Here is a 21957-nt window from a genome sequence, read left to right on the forward strand (position 1 = left end):
GGCCTTTTTTATTAACCAATCGACTTTAAACAGATAGAGCCAGGTTGACACAAGGGGCAGGTTGCTGAGAATGCACTCCTCTGGGTGGCAGCCAGATCTTGGAGAGCAAAATAGTAATACTCAAATGTTAAACACCAGACTGGGCCAGGCGTGGTGGTGCACACCTTTAATCTCAGCAGAGGCAGGCGGGTCACTGTGAATTCGAGGCCAGCCTGGTCTATAAAGTGAGTCCAGGACAGCCAAGGCTACACAGAGAAACCATGTCTCTCTCGGAGGGAAAAAAAAGAAGCACCACACCCTGTTACACCATCTTGACCTCAGCTCTTCCCTCCCCTCACCCTGATCCCTCCAGTCACACTGCAGTCTCCCCTGGTGCTGACAGCTGGCTCCACTTTACCTCCCGGCTCTAGAGGCCATCTTTGCAAAGCCCTTGCTGCACTGTGGACTATGTGTTCACCTCAAAGGACTTTGCAGAAATAGAGGAGTGCTGACCCTGGATCCCACAGACAGGTGGCAAAGCCTAGCCTTCCCTCTTTCCATGAAACAGCACGGAGACATTGGAGAGAAAGTGCTTTATCTGCTGGCTGCAGTCAGAGGCTGTGGCAGACTCAGCTCCTCACTCGGACCCGCCAGGAGTAGGTAGTGAGAACACGCTGGTGCTGGCGGACCACACACGTGTAGGTGCCCTCGTTGACAGCGTTAGCGATGATGCTCAGCTGTGCTTCGCCCAGGGCCAGGTAGCCAGGGTAGGAGAACTCCAGGGGCTCCTGGTCCTTGTACCAGCTGCAGGAGGGAGGTTCCTGCATGCCTGCCCTGTCCTGCCCATGCCACGGGCCCCAGGATATGCCAGGGAGCCCCAGGACATGCCACGAAGCCCCAGGATATGCCAGGGGGCCCCAGGACATGCCACGGAACCCCAGGATATGCCAGGGGGCCTCAGGACATGCCACGGAACCCCAGGATATGCCAGGGAGCCCCAGGACGTGCCACGAAGCCCCAGGATGTGCCAGGGAGCCCCAGGACATGCCACGAAGCCCCAGGATATGCCAGGGGGCCCCAGGACATGCCACGAAGCCCCAGGATGTGCCAGGGAGCCCCAGGACATGCCACGAAGCCCCAGGATATGCCAGGGAGCCCCAGGACATGCCACGAAGCCCCAGGATGTGCCAGGGAGCCCCAGGACGTGCCACGAAGCCCCAGGATGTGCCAGGGAGCCCCAGGACGTGCCACGAAGCCCCAGGATGTGCCAGGGAGCCCCAGGACGTGCCACGAAGCCCCAGGATATGCCAGGGAGCCCCAGGACATGCCACGAAGCCCCAGGATGTGCCAGGGAGCCCCAGGACATGCCACGAAGCCCCAGGATATGCCAGGGAGCCCCAGGACATGCCACGAAGCCCCAGGATATGCCAGGGGGCCCCAGGACATGCCACGAAGCCCCAGGATGTGCCAGGGAGCCCCAGGACATGCCACGAAGCCCCAGGATATGCCAGGGAGCCCCAGGACATGCCACGAAGCCCCAGGATATGCCAGGGAGCCCCAGGATGTGCCAGGGAGCCCCAGGACGTGCCACGAAGCCCCAGGATGTGCCAGGGAGCCCCAGGACATGCCACGAAGCCCCAGGATATGCCAGGGAGCCCCAGGACATGCCACGAAGCCCCAGGATATGCCAGGGGGCCCCAGGACATGCCATGGAACCCCAGGATATGCCAGGGAGCCCCAGGATGTGCCAGGGAGCCCCAGGACATGCCACGGAGCCCCAGGATGTGTCAGGGAGCCCCAGGACATGCCACGGAGCCCCAGGACATGCCACGGAGCCCCAGGACATGCCACGGAGCCCCAGGACATGCCACGGAGCCCCAGGATATGCCACGGAGCCCCAGGACATGCCAGGGAGCCCCAGGACATGCCACGGAGCCCCAGGACATGCCACGGAGCCCCAGGATGTGTCAGGGAGCCCCAGGACATGCCACGGAGCCCCAGGACATGCCACGGAGCCCCAGGACATGCCACGGAGCCCCAGGATGTGCCACGGAGCCCCAGGACGTGCCACGGAGCCCCAAGCCCGCCCAGTGCTGGTTACTCACTATACTTTGCCTTTCTTGTGTCGGATCTTGTGCCCACAGCGGAAGGTCATATTCCTGCCCTCTCTCACAAACTTGGTTTTCATTCTGATGGGTGATGTGGTGCTGGCCACGGTGGGAAATGGGAATTCTATTCAGAGAGTAGGAAAATGCCATGTTAGCCAGGCCCAAGATGGAGGCCCCACCCAACCCCATCTGAACCTCAGTCACCATAACAGAAGTCACAGCTCCTGGGGCAGAGTCTCTTCATAAGCCTCTGGTGGATATCACAAAATCCTTTTCGTGCCCAGGATGTACACAAAAGCAGCCGGTCCAGGCAGCCTAACAAGAAGGCAACGTGGCTCGGAGCTTGCCCAGAGCCCTACGGGCCACCTGCCCACCCACCTGCCCCATTGCACCCACCATAGAGTCGGTATAATCCCCACAGCTCATCCTGGGACAGTGCCTTCCAGCCTCGTAATGTGGCATTGAGGTGCATGAGTGCCTGATCTTGCTGTGAGTGCATCAGTCCCAGTGCGTGGCCAATCTCATGGGCTGCCACATGCACCAGGTCCGTGAGCCAAACACCTGTGGGACCCGTGGCTTAGTGCATGGGCACCCTCAGCCCTTCCACTCCCAGTGTTGTTCTAGGAGGCCCGGCACTGACGCTGGAACCCAGCTGTAAGCCGCTCTTAGCCGCAGCCAGGGAGGATAAGCATGTTCCTGGCCTAAGCTGTGAGCTTGGTCCTCAGGAATGCAACTCCGACTCCCTCTCCAGTGGCATGTCGGGGCGGGCCTGTGAGAACCAGAGTTCCTCTTCCTTGATTGCTTGACCCTAACAGCAGCGACCCAAATACTCAGACCCAGGAAATCTGCCTGCCTCAAAGCCCTCCTCCCACCCCCCATCCCACACCCCCCACCCCCGTAGCCCACCATGGTAGAAAGAATGACGCCCCCAGCAGGAGGCCAAACCAAGGAGTTGGGTCACCTTTCTTCCAGCTGTAGCGTGTGGGGCCCAAGATCCAATACTCGCTGTCATCAAAGTGAATGCCACCGTGGGGAGGGAAGAAAGCATGGGCCAATTCACCTGTGGGCCCGTCAAAGCAGTGGTGCAGAGCAGAGACCGAGCAGTCGGTGTGGTTGACTGGGTAGAAACCTAGGAAGACACAAGGCTGCAATAGCACCTGTGGGGCTGGGCGGGGTCAGGGACACGTCAGTCACCCACCTATCTGGAGATCACTGGGACGCTCTGGGGCCACCTCACGGAAGCTGAACGGGGAAACATCGCTCCACATGCGAAAGGCAGCAGCCAGGCCCTGCCTTGTCTCTTCCGGGCTCAAAAGGTTCCGGGGAAAGGAGAGGATCCTGGGCCGTGGAGGTGGTAATGTGTAAGGGTCAGTGTTGACGGCAGTCTCTGAGATATGGCCTGACCCACCTACCCCATCTCACCCCACCCACCCCACCCACACCCGGGTCTAGGCGGCACCTGTATGTGAGGTTGAAGTGGTCCCAGCGCAGCCTGGCTGGTGTCAGCGTGTAGCGACGTCTTCGTGCCACCAGCATGGTCAGCAGGCTGGGGACCTGGGCAGTGGAGCCCCCTGAAGAGTTTGGTGCGTCCACACTTCCCTTCACAGTAAGAAAGTGGGTGTGAGGAGGGTTAGGAAGTGTCTCCAGTGCCCAGCATTGTTGTCCAGGCAGTGGAGTGCAGGAAGCTGTAGAAGAGCCCTCCTTTGGGATTTTTCGCTTTTCTACTCTTACTGAGTTACTTCCAGCGGCACCAGGGAGTGGGGAGTTAAGAGCGGGTGGGAGTTGAGTCAGGCGTGGTGGGGTGGTTGGCACACACCCGCCGTTAGTCTCCGGAGGCAGGCTACAGAAGCCAGCCTGGTCTACACGGAGACACCCTGTCTCTAACAACCAAAACATAAAAATAGCCAATGGGAGTGGGCAGAGTTGGAGATGGACGACGCTGCCTCCCTTCTCCAGCAACCACTGGGCACTAACTCAAGATGCTTGGATCTAAGGACTTAGGCAGTGCTGCAAAGCCTCTCCTCACACATGGGCCCACTGATAAACCCTCGGATGCTCACCCGCTCCTCGCACCTGGCCCTCCAGTCCGCTCACCTGAGCTGCACTCCGGGCGGTCTCTGCCGGAGCCCCCAGCCACTCCAGCCACGCCAGCGCGGAGAGAAGGCACAACCCACTCAGGACAGTCCCCAACCAGCGGCCCTGTACAGCGCCGGACGCCTTCGGAAGGAGGCAGGCCCGGCAGCCCATGGCAGTCTCACTGTCGGGTTCAGGGCCACAAGGGGCAGCGCGACGCAGGGGCCTGGACCGCAGAGCTGGGGCGGAGTAGGAGGGGGGTTGGCGGCGGGGCGGCTCAAGTTACAGCCCTATAGTGGGGCGAGGACCCGCCGGCGGCGGCGCTGGCTCCAGTTGTGAACCAGCTGGCCTGTCTGGGACATCCGCATCCCCAAGTGGAGTTCCAGGAACCAGGCCTTAGGGTCCGTGACAGGCCAGAACGCGGACTGCAGGGTCTGGGGTCTATCGGAATGCTAGAAACAGCTAGTAAAGCAGGGTGTCAGGGATCAGATTTGGGGACCAGGCCCACTTGTCTGGGGGTGAATGACCTTCGGATTTTCCCCTCAAACCGCTGGACCCACAATGAAATCCAGGAGGGAAGCCTTGCTTCTGGCTGAGTGTAACCAGCATACCCGCCAGGGGGAAGCGCAGAGCGAGGGGGACGTGGCAACGAGAACAGGGCGGTTGAGCAGGCACTGGGGAGAGACTGCAGTAGGAAGGGGACTCAGGGAAGGCAGTGAGCAGGAGGCCTGGGAGAGCCCTTAGGGCATCTGAGAAAGGGTCTCCTTAGGCCAGAGGGTGCTCTCTTCGGAGCAGAGCAGGAGGTGTGGGGAGGGTGCCAAGACCTGGAATTCTTGCTTGGGCTCAGAGGAGAGGGGGCTGCAGGAACTGAGTCAGGAACTGTGATGGTCCCCGCACAGGTCTGGCTGCGGGGTAGGAGCTGTGGTCTGGGCAGCCAGTGGCTGTACTGGGTGGGCACTGAGTGAGCACAGCGTGGCAAGCGAAATGATGCCGGGCCCAGGTGGGACCCCGGGGTGGGGCCGACTGTGGGGTGGGTGGAGCAGTGACAGCAAGGTAAGAGCTCCCTCCCAGTCTTCCATATCGGCTTGGGACCCTAGGTGACAGCCACAACGTAGTGGCCAGCAGAGTGGCGCCAACCAGCTGGTGTTCACTGCGGCTTGAGCCGCCGCGCTGGAAGTTCTTGAAAAGCGTTGGCCATCTGACTCCTCCCTTCGTTACAAAGTATTTGTCCCAACAAGTCGACCCTCTCTTCTTCCCTCAGCCCCAGTTCAACCGCCAGGCGGCCTCCCACCCACTCCCTAAGCCAGGACCCCCAGAAAGGTGAGTCTCCATACTTGCTAAAACCTGCACAGTCCAAGTCCCCGCCCTAGGGGGGAGGGAGGGGGAAAGCAGGATGGGCACTAGGAAAGTGACGTGGGGTGGACCAGCCTAAGCCTTTTGGAGCACGGTGTGAGTTCTGGGACCCCTTTGTGTCAAACCATGGCCAGGCACTTGAAGTGGCTTGTATCCACAACCAGAGTGTGTTCTTGACCTACATGCAGCCTGCAGCCCCAAGTGTGGGGAAGGGGGCTGGGGAGACTTGCGCTCTGGGGTTGGAGGTCAGGTAAGGATCGCTGGGGCCTGCGGAGTACCCCTAGGCAAGGAACAGGCAGCAAAGTCCGAGAATCTTTTTATAAAATACGGGGATTTTGAAGGAGGGTCTGGGATCAGCCACGGTGTGCTGAGCACGCTCACACGAAGATCTGAATGCGGTCGCGGATGGGCTGGCGGCAGATGGGGCAGGCGGTAAGGGCAGCGCCACAGGGCGCGCACGCTCCATGGCCGCACTGGAACACCAGGCGGATGTGGCTGTCAATGCAGATGGGGCAGGTGATGCGCTCCTCCATCTGCCTGTAGCGGCTCTGGAGCTCCTCCACCAGCTGCCGAGGCGGGCCAGGCACCTGGATGGCGTTTACCACCTCTGAACCATCTGTGGGACAAGGTGAGTGGGAGTCAGTAACAGAAGTGTGAAGATTATTAGGTGCAGACTGGTGAGCTTGCCGCGGGGCACGGAGGGGATAGGCCAAGCTCCTCCCACCCACCTGGGCGTAGCTTCTTGCTGATGACCACCTGGCACCTGATACACTTCTTCATCCTGCGAGCGCACTCTGCAAGAGGCAGTGCACCGTCAGTAGGGCTGCACCAGGCAGCTGGGCCACCCTGGGCCCCACACCCGGCACTCACCCTCACAGACGGTGCGGTGATGACACGGTGAGAACAGGACAAGCAGTGCCAGCTCCGAGCACACCAGGCACTCCGAGGCTTCTGGCCCTGCTGTGCCAGACACACGCAGGTTCGTCACGGTATTGGGAGTGCTCAGCACATGCCGGGGGCCCGGGGGCACACCCCCACTGCTACCTGCCTGTCGCTCCCTGCAGTTGGAAGGAGGACTTGAAAGGACCAGGTGGCCTTAACTCTGGCCCCGCCCTACACACTCCCCATCGTGGTCTCACCGGAAGCGCTGGGCACAGCCCTGCAAGGCCTTGAGCACTCGGCCCTCAGTGGCCAGGTCCAGCGGGCTCCGGCCGCGGTGGTTTGCGTAGCTTACATCCGCACCCTCCAGTGCCAGGAAACAGGCCACTGCAGCGCCTACGGTCAACTCTGTGCTGCCTGGGAGGCCGGAGGCCTGTAGCTGAGTAGGACATACAGATTAAGGGTGGAAACCCACACAGACAGGAGGGAAGCCAGACGTCTGAACAGGGTACCTCCTGGGCCAAGGCTTCTGGAGAGGACAGGCCCTCAAGGTACCCTTTGCTAGGCAGGGTCTGAGACCCTTCATCTTTTCATCCCAACCGGGGCCAACTGTTTTCCAGGTTGGTCTGGATTACAGAGGATGGCTCCTGAAACTCAATCCTCCAAACTGCCCACTCTCCAGAAACCCTGGTTTCCTGGGGCATAAAGGGAGTGAAAAATGACCCCTGCCTTCTTTTCCAGCACCCACACCTTACTTCCTCACCCTTGACAGTAGCTGCATGGGCCCTGGGTCCCCCCCAGCCCTGTCAGCCACCAGGGGCAACAGCTGATGGCGCTGCAGTGCCACGTGTAGGGCTGTGTCTCCCTCCTCATCCTCAGTGTTGACACTGCATCCAGCATCCACGAGCAGCGGTACCAGCCCAAGGTGGGCCTGCTGCACGGCCAGGTGCAGTGGAGACTGCAGCTTCCGACTGCGCACATTCACGTCACAGCGACCCTGGGGAAAGGGCGGACACAGGCTCAGCTCTGAGACCCCACTGGGTCTGGTTCCTGGCCTGTGAATGGCCCTGGGGACCCTGCACCCACCTCTCGGATTAGGACCTGGGCCACCTCACGGTGGTTGTTGAGAGCTGCCAGATGTAGTGCAGTAAAGCCATCCTCCTTCTTGGCATCCACCAGCTGCCGTGCCCGCGCCAGAATCTTTCTGACTGCTCTGTGGGAACGAGAGTGTCTGTCCAAGGTCTTCCCTAGCACTTCACCAGAGTGCTCTGTGGCAAGGTAGCTGCCCAGCCCCGCACTCACAGCACATGGCCCTTGAGGGACGCGTGGTGCAGCAGTGTAAAGCCCTGGCTGTTGGTAGCAGTGACATCGATGCCAGGCACCTCAGTGAGGACTTCGACGATGCTATTGGCCCCAGCACCCGCAGAGATGGCAGAATGCAGGGGTGTGTCTGCATGGGCATCCTGCAACAGAGGGGCTGCTCAGAGGTGTGTCTGCATGGGCTTCCTACAACAGAGGGGCTGCTCAGGGGTGTGTCTGCATGGGCTTCCTACAACAGAGGGGCTGCTCACACAGCAATTCATTTCCCATGGTCAAGTTGCTTCCTTGACCTGGGGCTGGTTAGTGCCAGAACAACCAGGGCCTGTCACTCACCGGCAAGTTGACATCACAGCCTCGCTCACACAGGGTCTTTACCACCTCTAGGAAGCCCCTCTGTACAGCCACATGTAAAGCTGTGCTGCGTGTGCTGTTCTGAGCATCCACCCCACATCCTGCACTCAGGAGCACCCGTGTGGCCTCCGGCTGGTTCCTAATGGAAGAAATGGGAGGGTTTGGGGGACACTCCATCTTGTATACCCACTCTTAAGTTTCTTCCCAGCACAACCCAGCAGCCTGCCCTGGCCTCACCCCAGAGCTGTGTAGTGCAGCGCAGTGTTGCCTTCCTCATCCAGCAGGTCCACGCTTGCCCTCGCCTGCAGCAGCAGCCGCACCAGCTCTACCTGGCCCAGGTAAGCAGCCACCTGCAGGGCAGTCCTGCCCTGGTTCTTGGTGTCCACCTGTGAGGAAAACCAAGTCATGAGTTCTAGGCACTCCCCCTAACCCTGTCAGATGGTCAGAGTGGCAGCTTGCCTGCTCTGGGTGCTTCCGCAGGAGATCCAGAGCCCGGGCTACATTCCCCAGTGCAGCCTCTACTACCAGCCTCCCTGGGTGCTCTGGGTCACTCTTCTGGGTCCGAAGCTTGTCCAGGGCCACACTCAGTGAGCCTGGGGGCAGGGGTGAGGTAAGTGCCGGCCAGGGGCTGCCCTGCCTCCCACCAGCCACTGAGACTGATGCCGCACTTTTGTTCTCTCTGGCACGCTCAGCCACATCCAAGTTGGCATCTTCCTCAGGTCGGTAGGCCAACAGGCAGGAGGGGCTGAAGGTCCACCGCTGGCCGCCAACCGCCACACGCAAGTTTCCATCTCCAAACACCTTCACCACTTTCCCCACTCGGCCCAGGGCCTGAGAAGAGGAGGGGTCACAACAGGTTGGAGGTGGAGCCGACAGCAGCAGGGGTGGGGTGGGGTGCATGTGGTGCTGACAGACATCAAGACTCACAGGGGCCATGTCATCGGTCCATTCACCGTGTCCAGCCTGCAGTCGCTTCACAGTATCAAGGTCATCGATGACCCGGACCACATCACCCACCCAGAAGCTGTTGTGCTAGATGACAGAGAAGCCTGTCAGGGGAGTCCCTCCAGCTTCTTGTGTCTCCTCGGGGTCATGGAGGAGGGCAAGAAGAATTAACCTTGGCCCCAGTTCCTGCCTCAAGTACAACCAAATGGTCCATCTGGTCAGGAAACAGGCCTGAGTGGCCAGCCCGAGCCACAGGGGATGACAGTCAGAGAAGCAGAAAGGTAACAGCAACCAGACCAAATCAAAGGCCAGGAGACCTGCTTTCCAGTGTACCTATCCATTGACCAGACACAAGGCAGCATGGAAAATGTGGTATAGATCCAGGAAAGAAGTTGAGGAGGGAGTTGGGTGGGAGCCCAGGGTGCCAGCGCACGGCCTGGAAGGAGGGTGGGGTCCCCACATGGATCTATACACACAATGCATATACCTGTGTCCAGAGTGAACCTGTCCTCCAGTACCCTCCTCCATGTCCAGGCAGGAATGCCCCGCTCAGTGTCCCCTCTGGCCATCCCATAGTCTAGCTTTCCAAACAGCTTCCAGAGCCTTCCAAACCCATCTGCCTCCATGGTGCACACTGCAACTCCAGAAAGTGTGGCCCCGCTTCGAGCCTACCGAACTGCCTTTCGTCTGTCCTCAGGACAGAGCTGCTGGCCCACAGGCTAAGATGCCTCACTTTCCTGTGTCCCTCACACTGGATTCCCTTCCTGATCCCACCTCTACCCACCAGGCTCTCCCCTTCCTTCAGGTCTGCAAACTCATGGGGACCCTGGTGCCCTAGGCCTGCCTAACCACTCCCAAGACTGAACAGGTACATGGAGGGAATTAGAAGCAATAAGTGGGGCTCAGCCCAGCCCCCTAGGCACCTTGGTGAGAGCCCCAGGGTGGAAGGTCCAGCGCGTCTCATGGTTGAACTGCACGCGCACGTCCCCACGGTCTGTGATGCGGTGCACAGTGCCCATCTGTCCGATAAACTGTGGCGGGTCACGGAGGCTATGGCTGGGTCAGGCTGGACTCTTGGGGCAGGAAGAGGGATAGGGGTCCAAAGAACTTGGGAAGGGGGGCACATAGGGACTCCGCAGAAGAGGTGGCTCACCTCTGCCATCCTAGGGTTCCAGCCACCATGGCCTTCTTGCATGTCCCTTAGCACATCTGTATCCAGCAGACACTTGACCTTGTCCCCACGCTGGAAGGGCTGGCCATCAGCACTCACCCTGCGCTGTAGCTCTGCTGGCTTGCCTGGGAGGAGGGTGACAGGCTAGGCCTCAGGCAGCAATCTGCCTCGCCATGCAACAGGACATGTCAGGGCAGGAGGGCAGCTGGTGTCAAAGCCAGCCCCGTACCAAGCTTTGGGAGGTGCTCCTTGTAGTAAAAGCCGCCCGCTGCCTCACCAACACACTTGAGATCCACCTTGCCCTTGTGGCCCACACGGTACACATTGGTAGTTCCATCTGCCCACGTCACACTGGCCACACTTCGGCCTGTCTCCACATCCCAGCCACGGATGTCCACCACACGGCCTGTCTTCCCTTCCCCTCCTGGGAAGACAGTTGCACACCAACAGGCTAAGAGTGTGCCTCAAGGCTGAGCTACGAACAGCTTCACCTCCCTGTCTTCCTCCAGACATCACTCACCGTCCTGTGATCCCCACTCCCAGTCAGGTCCCCGTACCACTTTTGCTCCCTGAAAGATGCCCCTGAGCGGGATTCGAGGCAGGCCCTGCCGCGGACTCAGCGTGACCCTGTAAGAGAATGAGTCCTAAGCCATGCAGAGTGGAATGCTGGCCGGACCCTGCACTGCCCACCTTGTCCCCTAACCTGATGGCACCATGGTCTATAGGATAGGTTATTCTGGATTTCAGGCTGAACTATTGCCCTGGAACGGCCTTCCCATCAGACCTCCACACTTTGGGAGAGGGAACAAGCTATTCAATGTCTCTGCAAGACCTTCACCAATACCAGACCATAAAGGGACCTGAGATGACTCTTGGAGTAGTCTGTGTGATCCGTCCCTGTCGGCGGCCCTTAAGGCAGCAGGGGCCGAGCGAAGAGCAGAGGAATCGAACATTATCTGGCATCAGCACAGACAGCTGCTCTGACCTCACGTTGGCCAGAAGAGACCTATATGCACCTCTCTCCACACACAGGGAAGATCAAGAAGGTGCAGAGAATGAGGGATGATGCCCAAGTACCTTCCCAAGTCAATCAACAGGCCTGTCTCCCAGCCTCATCTCTCTCATCAGGCCAGGGCCACGCCCAGCTGTACCTATGGGCTGGCACCCAGAGAGCTGCCCAGGGACCAGCCTCCTCGACAGACCTGGCACCACCAGGGGATGCGGGCTGTACACAGAGCACCCTCAGTGCTGCGGGCTGCAGCTGCCCTCGGGAGTTATGCCTGCCTGACTCTAAGGGTGGCAGAGGAAATCCCATGCACAGAGCCCACTGCACAGTGTGCCTGGAACAGGCCTTCAGTGGGAAATGGGGGACCGTCGCTCTCAGGACTCTAGGGTGACCTGACCCTGGCTATTCTTCAAGGAAATCACTCAGGGAGGACTTGCTAGGTACTTTTGGAAGTGACTCAGCCAGTGGCCAAGGCCTGGCAAGATGTCAAAGGCACCAGTCAGAAGACCCTGGGCAGGTCGGCCACTGCATCGGGAACTCACGGGCGTGAGTGGGAGGTCTCGTAGCGCTCGAAGGCGTGGGTAAGGTCGTGCTTGTTGTGCATGTAGCACTGTGTGCAGAGGTCATAGTCAAAGCAGACACGGCACTTCCAGCGCATGCCACGAAGCCCATGCTTCTTACAGCAGTCACAGATGATGTTGGGGTGGCGGACACCTAGGTGTTGGACGGGGTTAAGTGAGGACTGGCTGGTCTCCTGTCACAGGGCCAGCCCCACCCACAGCTGGGCATCAACACACACCGATTTGGGCGTTGTCATAGAGCAGCAGGTCATGGGCACCTTGGTAGCCAGCTCGATAGTTGGTACGTGTGCCCTGGTCCCACTGAACAACAACTGTCCGGTCGGGGGTCGAGGGGCTGCCATGGCGGCCAAGCTCCACCACGGTGCCCACACCGCCCTCACCTCCATCCTGCTGGCCCCACTTCCAGTCCATTCCGCGAACCACGCGCATGCCCACCTGCACACCTGCGTGGGGGTCCAGGTCCATGGTGAGTGGGGGTGTTCAAGGGCCTGCAACAGAGAGCACGCTCAGTTTATGTCAGAATACCATGTGACCAGGCTAATCATAGGACACATGGCAAGGTGGCAAGTATGGGTCAAGATCAAAGAACAAAGAAAGGACAACAGGGGCTTGGGAAACACAGAGCACGGGCCTACAGGCCGGGACCAGAGGGACCCAGGAGAGAGAGCGGTGGGGGCAGCAGAACAAAGCTGACAGACACGGAAGGGTGGAAGCTAAATGCAAGGTGCCCACTACAGTAACTGAAAGGAAGGGGCTGAGGCTGGGAGCATCCTAAGTAGCCAGGCCCAGAGGATCAGGGACTGAGCCTGGCACAGCGGCCGCATGCTGGTGGATTTCTTCCAAAGGTCTGTGCACGATGCTCCATCAGTATACGTGCACTTCAACGCTAGAGCTGGACGTGATGGTGCACACTTTAACGCTGGCACTCAGGAGGCAGCAGCAAGGGAGAGGTTCAAGACCAGCCTGGGCTACACAGTGAGTTCTAGGCTGGATCCAAAAATAAATTATTTTAAAGTAAAGCTAATTGATGTGTATTGTAGACATCCATGTTAGGGACTGTAAGGCCATCCATCTTTCAGAGGCAAAGACTTATCTTTCTGTGCAGTTCAGTGCTATGTGGGACTGAGCTAAAGGGCTGTTGTTCATGTGTGAGAGAAGAGGCTCATGGTAAACAACCCACAGTCTATATGAAAAAGTCAGACAAACTGAAAACGGCTCAGACACAGAAGCGTGCACTCCAGGCCACATACTACACGTGGAATGTCTTGTTACCCTGCTCACAGGCAGGACAAGACCCTCGGCTCCACACTTCCAAGGCCAGTGCAGTAAAGCCACACAACACTGTAGGGAGCTTCTCTGGAAAAGCGTGGTCCAGCCATACAGTAGGACCGCTCACAGAAGTGCCTGCCCTGTGTTCCTCATGGTGAACTGGGCCTTGCAGTATTCAGTGCCCGGGAGTCTGGGGCAGCAAAATAAAGATGATGGACATGGAAGGGCAGTAGCCAGAGGTAAGAGTGTCCACTACAGTGACTCCACTTACAGAGACAGGCAGGCCGGGCAGATCTGTATGAATTCGAGGCCAGCCTGGTCTACAAAGAGAGTGTCCAGGGCAGCCAAGGCTACACAAAGAAACCCTGTCTCGAAAAACCAAAAAAAAAAAAAAAAAAAAGAAGAAGAAGAAAAATGAGTAACGGCGATGACAGCAGTGGGCAGGCAAAGGAGCCAGGGCATTATGGTGTCAACCATTCCCAGGTTTAGGTCGTTGGTGTGGCCTGAGTCATACTATGTATCTGTTCTGAGTCTTAGCATGTACAAGGTGTTTCCCAGACTCCCCTGCCTCAGCCTTTAAAGTGCCGCCATCCAGGCACACAAATGAAGGTGACAGACAGACTGCCGGGACGGGGAGGCGCAGAGGCTCCTGCACAAGTCGCTTCTGCTTCGTCCCATTTAAGCACCAAGCTCCGCATCTGGGGAAGGAGTGGGGGCTGCTCAGAGTGGCCAACACCAGCAGGCCCGTCTGGGGGCAGCTGTCAGCACCACAGGGTCCTGCCAGCTCTATCTGGAGGCCAGTGTCCCTTCCTTGGCCATGAGGCAGAGGCCAGATCGGGGCCAAGTGAGCCACAAGAGAGGGACAGCACATAGCATCCCTCTGCCTGGGCCCTCTTCCAGTCTGTGCCGTGGACTGACAGCCTCCTGGCCTGCCCAGCTCCCCCCACCCAGGGGACAGTAAGGAAGACCAGCAGTCTTGCCTAACTGCATCCACTAGCTGAAGGCCTGAGCACCACAGGCTGTCCTAGAGCCAAACAGTAACAACTCCAGTGCTGCCCAGAATCCTGTGCTACACACAGGGCACTGTTACATGCTGACTCTGGGCCTGCATCTCACCCCGTACTCAGGACCACAAACCTCTTGGCCAGCAAGACTTTGTGCAGTTTTAATGTTTTAAATTATTTCATGTGTGGGGTTTTGCCTGTGTATGTCTGCATTACCACATGTGTGCAGTGCCAAGAGAGGACAAAAAGAGGGCATGAGAGGTGACTGCGAGGCGTCGTGTGGATGCTAGGGATTGAACCTGTCGGCCTTCTGGAGAGCAGGCAGCTTAACCACCACACCATTCCTCAAGCCCCTCCTGAAGCTCTTCTTCCTAGACCCACAGCAAAGGCAGGTGGCTCTCTCTCCTGGCTCGTCGCCTAAGAAAGCTCCCCACACAGCTGAGCTCTGCTTCTTCAAGGACCCTCCATATCTGTCCATGGACGGCGTCTGTCCTCTCCATGAGCCCTAGGGTCCCTGCTGAGATGTGGCACCAAGGCCTGATGCCAGGGGAAATCCACAGGAGGGACAACCGCAGGGCAGCTGAGTGCACAAGGTCTTTGAGGACAGCACCAAGTCCTTTCCCTGCCAGAGCCCATGTCGTCAGACTCAGGCCTGGCCAGACTCAACAGCAACTGAGTATCTAGGATGCACGAGACACAGAAAAGTAGGGGAGCTTGTGCTTGGCTCCTGTTATGACTACAGACTCTGTGTTTTGATGGCCCAGGTAGCCTGGGCCCCACAAACACTGCAAGCCAGATACTGGTGCCTCACCCTGAGTGGCACAGACACATCACACACCAAGGAGCACGTTCCACTGGGAGGCTCAGCTCCATGTTCCTCCCTGGTAATGGCCACGGCTGACTCCTGGGGCCATCCTGGAGGGAAATGAACCAAGCAGGTGTGTTGGAATGGGACTGAAGTTTCTCAGTGCACCTTCCCAGCCAGACAACCTGCACTCCAAGGCTCCCAGCCTTGTCTTTTCCTAGGTCCTTGCTTTGAGTTCACATTCTCTCCATGCAGATCTCCTAAAAGTGCAGAGCACTCTCAGGCTAGGCACTCTATGCACTCCCAGCATCCTCTGCACATGACTAAGAGAGGGGGGACTAAGACAGTGGCCTGTGGGCGCAGTCCTGGCACTGCTCTTCAGAGACACAGCTCTGCCTCCGCCAGGCTGCTCATTGTGTGATGGGAACCACACGAGCCTTCTTTCCTGCTAACAGAGGTCATCACAGCTGGGAAGACCTCATTCTCACTCCAGCATACCTGTCCAGCCAGAGCAAGGCTTGTTACAATAGAACCTCAGACTCCAACAAAAGTGGGCAGACACACTCAACAGTTGCTCTGAAAGCAGGGGACACTGACAGCCACACCCTGGACCAGGCATGGTGGTGCACACTTGTAGATTTTGCATTTGGGAGGCTGAGGCAACAGACTCTCAAGTTCAAATCTGCTTAGGGTGACATAGCAAGATCATATCTCAAAAGAGAGAGGGTGGGGAAGGGGAAAAAGAGGCATGGGAGGAGGAGGAGGAGCCAACAACAACAGGTCCTGTGTGGCAAGTCTCTGCTCCTGCGAGCAGCTTCTCAGCCACAGCTTATCCACAACTGCAATAATCACTTGGCGCTGGGCCTTTTACAAGACATAGAGTAAGGTGGGCTTCAAACATGACAACAAGCTTAGCCCATGTATGGCCCCGCTTTCAGGAGAATGGGCAGAGGGCATAGAGCTCATGTGGAGAGTACCCAGCCCAGTCTCTAGAGCTTCCCCCAACCACCAGTCCAGCAAAGCCAGAACACAACCATATGGAACACAGAAAAGGCTCTCTGCTCATAACCAGCATCCCAAAGCCTAAGGCTGCACCAACAACACAGTCGGAGTGTAGGCAGGAGGTTCAGTACACGACTTCTTCCACAGTCAAGCTTCCCTGTGGTAAACACTAAGAAGCACCCAGCACTGGTGGCACATGCAACTTGAGAGCCTGTGTCCCCCGTCCCCACGGCCTCAGGTCTAGGAGGTAGCACTCTACATCCTGCGTGGTGTTATCTGACTGGGATTTCCTTCCCTGAGCTGCGCCTCTCTCTGGCAATGTCTCTCTGCTGCCTCCTAGAACATAGTCACTGCAAAATCGGGCAGGAGACAGAGTCCCTGAATATGGCATTCTGTGACACTATTAGAAGACCCAGTCGACGGCTTCCGTTCCTTTCCCTCCACCCTCCAGGTTTCTGCACTGTTACCAGCCTGCTTTTAGCGTCCCATTCCTTGGCCTGTGATGCCGCTATCTGAGAACAGACAGGTTCTCCTGGAGCACATGGAGTGGTCCACAGCAGAATGAGAAGAAGCAGGAAGGCAGAGATGACACTGGGGGAGGTCTCCATTGTGGACTCAGCTCTTGTTCTCATCCACCTAGAGGGTCTTCCTCGTTGGACGGCACGGGGACCCGGCCACAATGAAAGGGCCTGTCTACTTCATGATCAACAGAGAGCTGGGGGCGTGAGACCACTTCAGAATGGAGTTTTCTTTTTCTTTTTTCTTTTTTTGAGACAGGATTTCTCTTTGTAGCCTTGGGCTGTGCTAGACTCACTTTGTAGACCAGGCTGGCCTCCAACTCACAGCGATCAGCTTGCCTCTGCCTCCTGAGTGCTGAGATTACAGGCGTGGGCCACCACGCCCAGCTCAGAATAGAGTTTCCTGACAAAGGTCTTATTCTTTATGCTTACCTGGCCACTGACTGACCAAACTCTCTAAGGCCCAGGGCAGAGTCAAGAGGGAAGCTGGAGGCCAACATGCTGGGTGCAGCACCAGGCCAGCGAATGACGAGTCAACTATGCCAAGCTTCAGGTGAGTATATATGCTCAGGGGGCCTAGGAGAAGTGCCTGGTGAGACGCAGGACCGGAGGTCTGTCGTGAAGGACAGCCAGCTTCTCTGGGATCTTACTGTTATTGTCCCTTTCTGGACCTTCCCTGCTGTGATAGCTGCTCTTGGTCAACATCTTGACTACATCTGAAATTAACTAAAGCCCAGGCAGCAGGGCACCCCTGTGAGGGATTCTTCTTAATTAAATCACTGAAGGGTGGGGCTGGGCATGGTGGCACATGCCTCTAATCACAGCACTCCGGGAGGCAGAGGCAGGCGGATCTCTGTAAGTTCAAGGCTAGTCTGGTCTACAAAGTGAGTCTGGAACAGTCAAGGGTACACAGAGAACCCCTGTCTCAAAAAAAAAAAAAAAAAAAAAACATTGAAGTGGGAAGACCCACCTTTAATCTGAATCTTTTAAGCTGGGAAGACTCACCTTTGATATGGGCCACACCTTCTGGTGGCAGTTTATAGAAAGGGGGGAAGAAAGAAACTTTTGTTCTTTTAAAAAATATATTTATTTTTATATTTATGAGTGTTCTGCTTGCATGTACACCTGCACACCAGAAGAGGGCACCAGATCTCATTATAAATAGTTGTGAGCCACCATGTGGGTGCTGGGAATTGAACTCAGGACTTTTGGAAGAGCAGTCAGTGCTCTTAACCTCTGAGCCACCTCTCCAGCCCCGACTTTTGCTCCTTTATTTATTTTTTTTTTCAGTGTTTTGAGACAGGGTTTCTCTGTGTTATCTCGGCTGTCCTGGACTAGGAAACTTCTGTTCTTATCTGCTTACCCCATTTCAATTCGCTGGCAGTGGAGCGTGCTTCTTCCTGACCGTAACCTATACTGAATGCCAGCTGAGACACCCAGCCTTGTGGATTTGGACTTTCCATCAGGAGACAATTACTGTTGGACCAGTTAGACCACAGCCTGTAAATGACTCTAAAAATTTCTTTTCATGCTTGCTGTGGTGGTGCACACCATATGTGTGTGTGTGTGTGTATACATATAAATATGTATATGTATATATATATATACATATTAAAACTCACCTGCAATCCCAGCACTTAGGAAGCAGAGGCAGGCAGATCTCTGTGAGTTCGAGGCCAACCAGGTCTACAGGGCTAGTTCCAGGACAGCCAAAGCTATACAAAGAAGCCCTGTCTTGAAGAAAAAAGAAAGAAAGAAAGAAAGAAAGAAAGAAAGAAAGAACTCACCTTAGGACACACAGAAGCCTCTAGTCAGCATGCCAGGTATTTAGTTGCTGCTTCCTAGGCTGCAAATGTTCTCAGCCACCAAAACTTCCTGTGGGAAACTAGCAGCCATTGCCAGCACAGAACACAGCAAACCAAACAGGTAGGCAGGAAGCCAGCCTGGGGAAAGATCATTTTAGAGGCAGTTTTACTCAGTATTTACTAGGATAACCAGACAGTGATCATTGTGGCTGCTGTTGCTACCAGTATTTCTTCCTTTAAGAAACAAACTTTAAAAAAAAGGGGGGGGGGGGACGGGAGTGGTGGCGCACGCCTTTAATCCCAGCACTCGGGAGGCAGAGGCAGGTGGATCTCTGTTCTACAAAGCGAGTCCAGGACAGCCAAGGCTACACAGAGAAACCCTGTCTCTAAAAAAAACAAAATAAAAACAAACAAACAAACAAAATATGTAGACCAGGATGGCCCGGGATTCCTTTCAAGTGCTGGAATTAAAAGCATGTGTGAGCTGGGTGGTGGACACACGCCATTAATCCCAGCACTCGGGAGACAGAGGCAGGTGGATCTTTATGAGTTCAAGATTAGCCTGGCCTTCGCGAAGTGAGTCCAGGACAGCCAGAGCTGTTACACGGAGAAACCCTGTCTCGAAAAACCAAAATAAATGAATAAAAGCATGTGTGGGGCACCATGTCGAGACAGTGTACACCCCTTAATAGGTTAGAATTATCAGGACGGTGTAGACCACTGCTGTCTCTTATTATGTGAATATTTTATTAGGAAGCCCCACACAACCATAAAAATTAAATCACGTTTACTGTGTGGATGCTGGCGGGTTGCCTTTGTTCAGACGGACAGTTACATGACACAGAGAGCACTCGGGACTGACACTTACCTACCTACACTTCTGGTGGTGCCTGAGACCCTGCTGAACTGAAAATGTGCGGCAAAAACTGGTGTCTCAGAAGCCCCTGCCAGGCAGGTCGGCACCCCAGGTGCCAGTAAAATCAAAGAATGCCAACCTAAGACACAGAGGCCAGGAAACCAGATCGCCCCACATCAAGACATCTGCTAAGGTTCAGGGGTATCATGATATTGGTTATCTTGCCGGAGAACTCCAGATACCCTGCAGCTCGGGGTTCCTCACGCTGCCCAGGACTGACCTTGGGTGCGATAACGACAACCAGATACTTGTTGCATCAGAAGCAACAGGCCAGAGTGCAATGTGCAGCCAGGAGACCTTCTGCAAGGGGCTAACCTTGCTCTGTCCCCAAGCCGACTGGCTCATCAGGAGCCTTCCTGGCGTCTCTGCTTCTCTCCTTGGTTCTGAACCCAGAGGAGGCAGGAAGGACGATTTCTCACTGCCTGGTCCACTCAGGCACATTAAGACGCAAACACAAGCCCTGACAGAACATCAGACAGCATCAAGGGGAACGAACCAAACCCAAACTGTCAGGCCCCAGCTGTCAAGCGCTCACCTGTCTGGAGATCCAAGTGTCCCCCACCCGCCTTGAGAATCGGGCAGGAGCCCTGATGCTTGGAGACTTGGGACTGGGCTCTGCCGGGCTGACCTTCCGCGAGATCCAACCCTGTGTGGCCAGGGGTGGCGGAGACGCAGTTAACACCTGAGAAGGGACAGAGGCCGCTGCTCGCCTTAAAAAGCTGTCAGGGGTCCGGCGGCTGGGACACGCAGTATCACCCCCACGCACCGAGAACGCGCACCGGGCACGAGCCGTGCCCAGGAGCGGAGGACCAGAAGCCTGCCGCGCGCAAAGGCCCAAGCCGCTCGCCCAAGCCGCAGCCCGGTGAGGCTGATGAGGGCTCCTGGGCCCCGTGCCACCGCCCCCGGCGCTGGGAAGATGCTCGTTCGGCCCAGCAACACCCGGTGTTGCTGCAGCGCAGAGGCTGACAGGCGATCCTCGGCTCGCGACCCGGGCGCCAGCAGCAGTCCGCGGTCCTCCACCCCTCAACGGCGCCTGGCAAGGCCGGCTCTCCAGCGCCAGCCCACCGGGCAGCCCCACCACGGCCCCCCGACAACTGTCCCGGGCCGCCGCACAGACTGCCGGGAGTTGTAGTTTGCTGCGCCGGCCCGGGGGCGGGGCGAGCAGCTCCCAGTAGGCCCTGCGCGTGACGTCACGCGCTTCGGTCAGGGGCGGAGCGTGTAGTTCCGGAGAGACATCCCCGCCCCCCGCAGCGTGACGTTCGCATCTGTTGCTGCCGCAAACGAACCGACAACCGCGGCGTCTACGGTCGGCGGAGCTCTGCCTGTCTAGAGAAATACTGGAAAAGTCTCGGTAAATAGGGATGCATTCCAGGAGAGAACGGGGTCGGGAAGACCCGCGCCCGGAAGTGCGTCTGGGCGGAGCCCGCGTGGCGCCGCCCTCTTGCGCTGGACCAGTTTCCAGGACGCTTTCCGTTGCCACGGAGACAAAAGTTCTGGGTGACGTCTTGCCTGAAATGGGCGGGGTTTACAGAGCTGTGGCGAAGAAGCATCAAAAGTAACTCCTTTGGCTTATATTTTGTTTATATTTTGAGATACTGTTTCACGATGTAGAAACATGTAGCAACATAGTCTGGAACTCGCCATCTTCACTAGGCTGGCCTCGAACTCGCAGAGCCCCGCCGCCCTCTGTCTCCTGAGTGCTGAAATTAAAAGCGTGCGCCACCGCACCTGGCACATCATCATTTGCTTTAAAATCAGAGTTGTGCCAGTTTTTTTGTTTTGTTTTTTTCTCTTTTTGTTTTCCTGCCGATCTGGGACGGGGGAGGGATCAACTCGGGTCAACTGAGCACCCCCTACCCGGATATTGATTTAGTCCCACAGCCCTAAAGATAAAAAGCAGTCATCCGATCTCTGTGTTCATAAACAGTATACTACCTTGGTATACATATTTTAGACACTTCTGTGGAGTTCTTCAGGCCCGTGGGCAAGGCGCCTCCATACTTGCTCTCACTGTCCCCTCACCCAGCTTGCTGTCTAGGTTTATACCCCTAATGCCAGTTACCGCACGTGAACCCAGTCCGTTCCTGCACAATCGTAGTAGACCTCACTTTGGTACTGAGGTCTTACTCTCATGTGCTGGAGTGTATGGGCTCCAGCACTGGTTTTTCTCATGTGTCAGCAGGTTTCTAGTTTATTTGAGTTGGGGTGGGGCTGGTTGGTAGGTTAGTTGGTTTTAGAGATGGTGATATCACTAAGTAGCCCTGGCTGGCCTGAAATTCTCACATAGCCCAGGCTAGGCTGAACTCAGGAAGATTCCCCTGCCTCTGCTTCTTTAGTGCAAGGTGAAAGGCGTGTGCCACCATCGGTGGGCCTAACCAAGATGGCTTTGTGCTGTGCCAGGGGAAATGACAGTGAGGAAAAATGAGGGAATAAAGAATTTAGGACAGCGCAAGGCCTGAGAACACCTGCTGGGGGGTTGTTAATGGAATCATCAGGGCCCTCCATCTGTTTACAGGCTGGAGTAATTAATTATAGGGGAGGTTGGGACATTTCCCTTTGGGCCCTGGCTGTGGCTAGGAGTAACCAACGAATGACGGATGAGTAGTCAGTGAGTGCAAGGATGTCAGGTGTTGCTGGGCGTGGTGGGGCACGCCTTTAATCCCAGCATCCCAGCACTCAGGAGGCAGAGGCAGGTGGGTCTCCTTGAGTTCGAGGCCAGCCTGGTCCACAGAGGGTGTCCAGGACAGCCAGGGCTACACAGAGGTACCTTGTCTTGAAGAAGAAAAAAAGAGAGGGGGGGCAGTGATTGGGAGATTGAGATTGAGAAATTACTGTAATTCTGGACACTTGTCTCCATTGAGCCAAAATGGAG

At 56.8% G+C, this 21957-nt stretch overlaps 2 protein-coding genes across 2 annotated transcripts; both read right to left on the reverse strand.

The window, feature by feature from the left end:
- Positions 1-273: 273 nt before the first annotated feature.
- On the reverse strand, positions 274-4521 carry Mmp23b (matrix metallopeptidase 23B). The gene is made up of 8 exons (XM_051171924.1): positions 4182-4521; positions 3547-3686; positions 3286-3425; positions 3049-3216; positions 2484-2648; positions 2292-2402; positions 2085-2211; positions 274-783 (listed from the first exon to the last, which is right to left on the reverse strand). Exons 1-8 carry the CDS (start codon positions 4332-4334, stop codon positions 609-611), a joined length of 1179 nt encoding a protein of 392 aa, XP_051027881.1. The 5' UTR covers positions 4335-4521; the 3' UTR covers positions 274-608.
- Positions 4522-5800: 1279 nt separating this feature from the next.
- On the reverse strand, positions 5801-20219 carry Mib2 (MIB E3 ubiquitin protein ligase 2). The gene is made up of 20 exons (XM_051171225.1): positions 19621-20219; positions 18152-18307; positions 11985-12254; positions 11728-11899; positions 10700-10806; positions 10409-10603; positions 10162-10304; positions 9932-10039; positions 8991-9095; positions 8732-8894; positions 8523-8656; positions 8301-8449; positions 8046-8202; positions 7695-7855; positions 7479-7605; positions 7156-7389; positions 6653-6831; positions 6384-6571; positions 6242-6307; positions 5801-6129 (listed from the first exon to the last, which is right to left on the reverse strand). The coding sequence occupies exons 3-20, from the start codon at positions 12229-12231 to the stop codon at positions 5891-5893; spliced, it is 2874 nt and encodes a 957-aa protein (XP_051027182.1). The 5' UTR covers positions 12232-12254; positions 18152-18307; positions 19621-20219; the 3' UTR covers positions 5801-5890.
- Between the last annotated feature and the right edge of the window lie 1738 nt (positions 20220-21957).

The sequence above is a fragment of the Acomys russatus genome, chromosome 29 (genome assembly GCF_903995435.1).
Source record: "Acomys russatus chromosome 29, mAcoRus1.1, whole genome shotgun sequence".
Lineage (NCBI taxonomy): Eukaryota > Metazoa > Chordata > Mammalia > Rodentia > Muridae > Acomys > Acomys russatus.